The 8,810-nt window shown below is 40.6% G+C and overlaps 1 protein-coding gene across 3 annotated transcripts in view; it reads left to right on the top strand.

The window, feature by feature from the left end:
- Positions 1-8,810, top strand: part of LOC109534230 (coiled-coil domain-containing protein AGAP005037) — a gene marked incomplete in the record, with an annotated part of 72,231 nt that overhangs the window by 57,485 nt on the left and 5,936 nt on the right. For 2 of the 3 annotated variants that reach the window (XM_048662751.1, XM_048662749.1), the window contains 7 exon segments: positions 881-937; positions 1,339-1,428; positions 1,548-1,610; positions 1,688-1,963; positions 4,626-4,842; positions 4,896-5,051; positions 5,102-5,216. In XM_048662751.1, the coding sequence (XP_048518708.1) occupies positions 881-937; positions 1,339-1,428; positions 1,548-1,610; positions 1,688-1,963; positions 4,626-4,842; positions 4,896-5,051; positions 5,102-5,216 (974 nt within the window). 3 annotated transcript variants of the gene reach the window in all.

The following is an 8,810-nucleotide window of genomic DNA, read 5'->3' as shown; positions in this document are numbered from 1 at the left end:
AACGCTCATTTGTACATCATTCTAGAGAGAAATAAATGGCCTTTTTAGAAAGAATGGGGATGGGGAAATGTTGGCAGTTTTCTCAAAAAAGGCTTGAATTCAAGAAGTTTTAGATTTGCGTAGTTTTTTTTTGAACCCCCATGACCCCCCCTGGATCCGCCCTTGGTAATCAGACACAGCGCTGCCAGACAAAATTTGAAAAAGATTACAAAATCTCCCTGTTGATGAAATGTAAAAAAGATTGGCTTAATAAATGGCCCTTAAAAGAAATCTAAAAACAGGTGGAAAAAAGTCGCCAACATTTTCCCAGCAACGGAACTGAGTTACTGCGCCGTTGCGTTGGGTGGCGCACTAAGCCCTTTGCGTAGCACTGCGCCGAATTCCTAAAAATGCACTGCGTTACCCAGGCCTCAACGGAAACGTTGTACGGCAATTTTGTTAAATCCTCAAAATTCCCTGATGAGACTTAAGCCTGCATAAACAACTGCATTTACAGCAAAATTTAAAACAATTTTGAAAAAAGCCTGATGATGACTGAAAATCGAAACTTCTACCACTTATGAAAGAGATCATGGTCCATAAAATACCAACAAAATGATGCGAATTTTCTTAGCAAACACCATAAAATCGCTGTGTAAAACTTACGCTGTGTAACTTACTTAATTCTATTGGAATTCGGCAAAGAAACTTTTCTTAGTGCTCTGGGTTTAACCAGCAGAAAAAAATCATTTCCACCACTTTCATCAGGAAAACACCCGGCAAAGCTGTAAAGGTATGAAATTCAAAATTTGGAATTAAAACCTTTTTGAGCAAGAGATAACAAGTTCCCAATTGGCATAAACCTGTACAAATTAACGCATTTTTTGTACTTTTTTGGCAGATGATTCGTTCCTTCGGTCCGACAGCAAAGCGCCCAAATTGGGTAAAAGCGGCTGTCGTAAGTTGAAAGAATTTTTACTTTTAGGCATGCTTGTATGGTTCGTATCTTTGTCCTCTCTTTATAAAACTGTGCCTGCATGCTACTTGCTGTCTTTAGTTAGTGACCAAGACTGAAGAAATTGGCTCGTTTCGGAGCTTTAGACGGCTTCTTTAAGCCCAATCTTTCATCAGGAGCATGACTATGCCTTTTTTGTTTATTATTATTTAGTCATTTTCTAACTTGTGACAATTAGGAGCATTCAGTAGCAAATCTATCAGTTCTGAGCGGCCTCAGAAGCCAAAATTGCCTGACTCACTTGGATTTTTTTTGAGGAAATTCAGGAGTAGTTGATCGAACAGTCGACGCTCCTGCGATCACCCAATTGGCCAATCAATCATCTAACATATGTATACTTTTAGATAAGTCCGTTTCCTTTGAGAAGTCGGTCTCATTTAGCGACGAACCGCCCGAAATGAACTCGCCTAAACAGCACAGTCCTCAACATGCAGGTAAACGCACACAATAATCTCGACAACACCCTGTAGATACAACCCCATCTGGATGCATGTTGAGTGTTTTGTTTTTCTTACTAACTGCGTTGTTTTTTGGTGCATTTGCATCGCGTCAGCGGACCAAAAACCCACCAAACCCGCCATTAAGTCATCCACGCTTCCCAGGACTTCGTCGCAGGGTAAGTCGCAGTTTCCCAATTTCTTTCCCATTTGGTCTCAAGTGGTCTTTTTTTTAAACATTTCTGGGCGTTTTCAGAGCGGGATCGACTGAAGCCGGCGCCCCCTCCCAAGCCGGCCTCACTTTCGCCCGGCCAATACGACAGTCGGATTTACCGGGACCTGCAACTCACTCCCGAGATGTACAATCAGCTGCGCGGCCTGCAGAAAAAGGCCAAAGATCTGCGGGCTGAAGTGAGGAATCTGCGCAGAATGTCGCAGGCGCAAGCGCACTCCGTTAAGGAGACTATTCGGGATGCTTTCATCAAGATCAGGGCCACGTTGTTGGCTGGAGGCGAACAAGTCTGGCAAGCAGGTGAACCTTTTTCCTCCTTTTCCTCCGGCTTGTTCGTTGAAGCATTTTGAAGAAACCCGTTGATTTTATCACTCCGTTTCGATTGGTAGATTTTCCAACCGTTTTCAGGGTCCGATTGGAAAATGCAAAATGCAAATTTTCCACCGACATTTACAAAGAGCACAAAAATCGGTATCTGGTGCGATTTTGCTGAATTTTTTAGAGTGTGCAGACTTAAGCGCTCTGTACTAATTGTGAAAATGTMAAGTTGCTGCTCGGCTCAGATCGGAAGTTATGAATTTTTATATGAGCGGCTGCACTTGCACGAAAATATTAATTTTWAGGCCAATATTTGCGCAAAYCGCTAAAATCAGAATCAGAGGCGKTTTCACCAAAATTTTCAGAGTTTGTAGGTTCAAGTATTCTACATAGACTGTGAAAGTTTCAAGTTGGTTCGCGCTTTCGATCGGAAGTTATGAATTTTTATTGGAGAGGCTGCAGTTCCGATAAAACCTAAATTTTTAAGTCAGCATTCACAAATAGAGCAAAAATCAGCCTCTTTTGTAATTTCAATAAACTTAACAGGGTTTTCAGATTCAACTATTCTCAATCGCCTCTGAAAATTTTAAGTTCCTGGTCGCCCCAGATTGGAAGCTATGAATTTTTCCTGAAGGGCTTTTAGCAGTAATTAAACATATATTTTTAGGCCAAAATATGAAAGGAGCGCAAAAGTTAAAATTTGATGCGTTTTGAATGAAATTTTCACAGTTTGCAGATTCAAGCGCTTTGGATAGAATCTCAAAATGTCAAGTTGCTGCTCGACTTAGGTCGGAAGTTATGAATTTTTATATGAGCGGGTGCACTTTCACGAAAATATTAATTTTTAGGCCAATACTTGCGCAAACCGCTAAAATCAGAATCAGAGGCGTTTTGACCAAAAGTTTCAGGGTTTGTAGGTTCAACTATTCTACATAGACTGAAAGTTTTAAGATGGTTTGCGCTTTCGATCGGAAGTTATGAATTTTTATTGGAGAGGCTGCAGTTTCGATAAAGCCAAAATTTTTGGATCAGCATTCACAAATAGAGCAAAACTCAGCCTCCGTTGTAATTTCAATAAACTTAGCAGGGTTTTCAGATTCAACTATTCTCAATCGCCTCTGAAAATTTCAAGTTCCTAGTCGCTCCAGCTTGGAAGTTATGAATTTTTATTGAAGGGCTTGCAGCAGTAATTAAACATATATTTTTAGGCCAAAATATGAAAGGAGCGCAAAAGTTAACATTTGATGCGATTTGAATGAAATTTTCACAGTTTGCAGATTAAAGCGTTTTGGATAGAATATGAAAATGTCAAGTTGCTGCTCGACTTAGGTCGGAAGTTATCAATTTTTATATGAGCGGCTGCACTTGCACGAAAATATAAATTTTTAGGCCAATATTTGCGCAAAGCGCTAAAATCAGAATCAGACGCGTTTTCACCCAAATTTTCAGGGTTTGTAGGTTCAAGTATTCTACATAGACTGTGAAAGTTTCAAGTTGGTTCGCGCTTTCGATCGGAAGTTATGAATTTTTATTGGAGAGGCTGCAGTTCCGATAAAACCTAAATTTTTGGGTCAGCATTCACAAATAGTGAAGAAATAGAAAGAATAGAATAGAAAGTAGTTTTTAGAATTTGCAGATTGAAGTGTTTTGGATGAAATGTGAAAATGTCAAGTTGCTGCTATTTCCAAATCCCCAAAAAAATCCAAAAAGTTATAAATTTTGATGGCAGCAATTGCAATCGGGTGAAAAGTTTACTTTTAGACCAACATTTGCAAAGATCCAAAAAATCAGCTTCTGGTGCGATTAAAGCGAGTTTTTCACGACTTCCAGGCACAACTATTTTCAATCGACTCTGAAAATTTCAAGTTCCATGTCGAAAGTTTGAATTTTTATGCTTTATGCGCTAAAAAAATACTTTTTAGATCAACATTTGCAAAGAGATAAAAAATCAGCTCCCGATGCGATTTAAACTAGTTTCTCTCAATTTTTCGACCCAAGTGTTTTGAATCGATTCTGAAAATTTCGAGTTACTGCTCGCCCTAACTCGGAAGTTACGACGTTTTAAGCGAGCGGCTGCAATCGCAAGAAAGCAGACATTTTTTTGCCAACATTTACAGCGGTCGCAAAAATCAGCATCTGGTGCGATTAAAATGAATTTCTGAGCGTGTTCAGATCCAAGTAAAGGCAATCGACTCGGCAAATTTCAAGTTCCTGGTCGCTCTCGATCGGAATTTATAAATTTTGGCGCAAGCAGCTGCAAACGCGTAAAAACATCAATTTTTCGACCAACATTTACAAAGGCTGCAAAAATCAGCCTGCAATGCAAATTCAATTAAATTTTCTAGGGTTCTTAAATTCGAAGGGATTCTGAAGTGTTCAAGTTCCTGCTGGCTCTTGATCGGAAGTTAACAATTTTTGTGCGAGCAGCTGCAATCGCGTGAGCACTTTTTCAGATCAACACTTACGAAGCGGGCAAAAATCAGCATCTGATGCGATTAAAAAGAATTCCCTACGGTTTTCACGTTCAACTATTTTGCATGAACTCTGAAAGTTTCAAGTTCGGAGTCGCGTTGGATCGGACGGTGCACAAATTTTCTTTGAGTGCAATTTTTGACCAAAGAGACTGACCAAGTTCCCTACCTAGGCATGGACCAAGAACGGGTGAGACTCAGCAGGGAAGAAGACTTATACAAGCAGGAAATGCTGCGGCTGGAAAAAGATCTGAGCGAGTTGGAGTCCACGGTGGAGGAACTGAGAGGCAATGTGATCAACCGCAAGACCAGAGTGAACATGTCTGATGTGGAAAACATGGCACTGATCCTGAGCAAGAGTTCCAAAACTGTTGCCGACTTGAAACTGCGGTGGGTAAACTCCTGCGGGCCACGCCCCAATTCATCCAGGAGGTTCGCTTTAGGTTCCCAGGTCTGCAGGACAGCATGAAGGCCCTGCTGGCCACCGAAATGGACAAGATGATGCGCGAAGAAAAGTTCCTCAAGGAGGAACCCGAGCGGCTGGAGAGCGCGCTACGCCGTTGCAAAAAGCTAACTGGAACTCTTGTCACCCTTAAGAGGTAATCGGCCACGCCATCCGGAACAGTGGTTCAGGATCGTTCTGTTCCAGACTAGCCAGTGTTCAAGAACAACGACTTCCCTGCTCAAATTCCAATAGCGATGGAAGGCTTTCGCCCATCGCCACCGACACGCCCCCAGTTACCTCATCGTCCACTCACAGCAAGGTGAGCAGGCTTCAGTAGCTGTGTTGTCCGAGTTTTGTAAAGTTTTCATGCGCATGCAATTTTCGCTAAAAGCGGCCAATTTATATGGAGAAACGGGCTACTCGTCCTGCTCCACTCACGGTTGTGTCGTCTGCTCAATAAAAGTCACGAGAATGAAGCAGTTTACTGTGTCCTAATGACCTCAACTTACTCAGGGGCCAAAGTGAATTAACTTTAGTTCTAAGAAGGTTTTCTTTTACCCAACTTCCTACCTCCAAAGAGATGACAGGGGAAAACAGTAAAAAAATCAGTCTTCAGGGTAATTTTGCTAGAGCGTTTCGAAGAGCTCAGCAGTTTCTTTTTGTAAAAGTCTGGGACTTTTTCGTGAGTATCTCGGAAACGGTAGAACTACCAAAAAATCATTAGAACCTTTTCGATGGAGCATCTCAAGAGCTGTCGCGTGCAGATCCAGATTTTCTCAAAATCCTCACCTCTAAGGAAATAGAGGTTGAATAGACTGACAATAACCGACGCCTGTTTCATATAAATTGGCCCATTTAATTAGAGTTTTTCTTGAGAATTAGCAAATACCTTAAGTTCACATGAAAGGTTACCTATTAAACCGGATCACACGCATTTCCAATGTTGCCTTAACTATTTTGACCTCCTTCGTCAAGCATATTTGTGGAGGATTTTCTGGGAAAATCGCGACAAATATGGTTGATCCAAACACCGCCTAAAATAGTTTAGGTTTCCTTTTGCTGTAGACGCATCTCTCTCATAAACTGAGTAAACGATAGAGTGAAAAAGTGCAAGAAAACGAGTCTCCTGAGGAAGCATCGTCGAGCACTTTATTGAACAATTGTATACGATAATGTTTAAATACACTTAGCTTACCTGTGTACTGACCCAGCATTGATAAAACTGTGTTTTTGTTGAACCATGTAGTATGACTGGAAGTGGAGCTCCAACTTCAAAGAAGCTATAACTTCTCACGAGTAAAACCAAAAATAAATTTCTAATGCTTGCCTTAATACTTTATATTACATTGTTTTCTTTGGATATATTACACATACATATATATTCCTACTTAAACAGATGTCCGTTGATTTTTTGGCTCATGGAACTCATAGTTTTCAATTTATTGGTCTAATGTTCTGTATACGAATTCCCCAAACAACTTTCCCCCATTTTTTGCACTATTCAGCACCCACCACTGCATCGATTTTTTCCAATTATTCCGCAAATCTTTTGCACTTGTTTGTTTGTTTTCGACTATTTTCTCAACAGTTTACAGGGGCAAACCGCTAAGGGCCCTATTCCTGATATGAAAGTTCAATGGATTGGACGAGGTTTCATCTCGGGAATGAAATGGCCCTTCTTGAGGCACCCAGTTTTCAATCACCCTGTATATCTACAGAAAGAGAAAATTAACATCGACTGTTTGTCCAGAAAAATGGAAATCGGCGCAATCATTGAAAATAAGCAGACGACAAATTGAGACCACGGGACATTCATCCAGAGCAATTGATGTTTGCATGTATTATATGTATGTAAGATTGTGGATCAGCTAAGTGTGGGGGCTTTACTTTCATGAAATCCATCTGAAATTTTTGGCATGCAGATCTGGATTGTTTTTCCCGTAAGAGAAAACATTCAATTTTCCTAGGTATTTTCGGGAAAACGATCCTTAGGCCTAGTCGAAGCCCCAAAAGCAAAAGGGAAAATTTTCGCATAAATTTCCTTTTTGCCATCACCCAATGTTTCTTTGCCAACTGTCAAGGAAAATCGGCACATATATAGAACAGGGAATATGGAGCATTCAGCGAGTGAAAGAAGTCTGTGAAAAAGTCCTTCTAAGTCGAATCAGAAGGAGGAAAAGGTGAAGAACAAACACATTCATGTGACCAAAGCCTGAAGAAGCATCAAAAAGAAATGAAAAAATACTCGGCTGGTTCAAGGAGGCCTTGAAAAACCTTCGCACTGCAAAAATATTGCATGAAGACTGTCTCTCTGCTTATTTTCATTGGTTGGGCATCGGGGATCGGTGGTTAAAACCAGACCAATAAATTCCTGACTAGAACGCTTCGAACTGTGTGTTAGATGGAACCTTTTCCTTATAGTAAGGTGCCATTGGAAATGTTCTCATCACGGTGATAGTTTGGGCTGAACCATTTGCACCTCGACCATCGAACCATGCCTTCATTCGTATCTGATCTGCACCGAGTATGGTTTTGTTGATAAAAGCAATAGTTTGATGGCGATTCATTTATGCAGGCAGTTTATCAACAACTCTAGCTACTGTTTAAGTTCCGTAGTTTTGGCCAGTCGCTTTCGATTCCGCTGAAAATTTTCACCGAATTTTGGTCTTGATTAGTAGCAGTAAACGTCGAAAGTAGAAACGGACACCGATTTTTTCGGGTGTTCCTGTAAGATGCTGTAGCTTATTTAGTTGTAGCTTTTTTGCTTATTGACCTTTGTAAGGAAAAAGGTTTGTTTACTTCAAAGTAGTTGTTTTTTGAACAGATTTCGGTTCCGCTGAACTTCAACCTTACTATAAGGGAAAGATTTTGTTTAGTTTGTGAACAGTGCACGCATAAACCAGCTTTCCATATTCAATAAGAAGTAGGACTTGAATTGCATGTCCAAACAAGCATGACGTTTTTTGGTTCACCTTATACTGAATGTGTGTATGATTTTTGCCTGCGTGGCATATTCCTATTGGTAAGCATTTTTCTGTTATTCTTAATGTTCATTGGTTAATCTAGCTAGTTTTGCACGTTAGTTCAGTACGTGGACAACGTCCTCAGTTGCACTGGTTGATCACCTTGAGTAGTGGCTGTTTGTCCTCATTTAGCTTCGTAAGTCCTTCAGATTGACCATAAATGAAAGGGATTTTTCGCGGCTTAAGTGGACAAATAATTTTTGGAATAAGAAAAATTTACTGCTTTCATGACTGCATGAAGGTCGCAGGTTCAAGTCCTGCCGAAAGCAGTAAATTTGTCTTATTCCAAAAATTATTTGTCCACTTAAGCCGCGAAAAATCCCTTTCATTTAGAATTTCCGGACACTGAAAAACTCTTCATTGATCATAAGGTTTAGATTGAAAGGCGCTTTTAATGAAAATGTAATCGTTTATTTAAAACCCTACATACAATGTTACTTGGTTTGTTCTTCTCGCGTCTCTTTGCTTTGAATTTTTCACTCAGTCTTCTTTGGGGAGCCTGCTCAGAACTTCGCCGCATTTTTCGTCACTTCAGCAGTCCATGACTGTAGTCTTTTGCACGCTTCCTTTGCAAATAGATCAGAACTATTCGCGTTCGCGCAGAAATGAGCGAAAATGCGAGTTTAATCGGGACGCCAAGCGAAGCGGAGAGATCAAGACGCAATGGAGTTTCCTATCAGTTCTGCGTTTTTTTGCTGACTTTGGCGCCTCTGGATGGAAGGAGTTTTCCTTACTAAATTAATTCACGTTAGACAGGCTTTGTGATCGCAGGGGCGGATCCCCAAGTAACAACTTGAGTGAGGAAATTCGAGTAGTTTCGACCCAGAAAGCGAAATTTGAATATCAGACACTTAGGTGCAAGATTATGCCAAAATTCCATGTTTTCCGTC

Source organism: Dendroctonus ponderosae, unplaced genomic scaffold, assembly GCF_020466585.1.
Source record: "Dendroctonus ponderosae isolate FM_Combo_2020 unplaced genomic scaffold, Dpon_F_20191213v2 Dpon_F_20191213_11, whole genome shotgun sequence".
NCBI lineage: Eukaryota > Metazoa > Arthropoda > Insecta > Coleoptera > Curculionidae > Dendroctonus > Dendroctonus ponderosae.
This window is presented reverse-complemented; position numbering and strand designations above follow the sequence as displayed.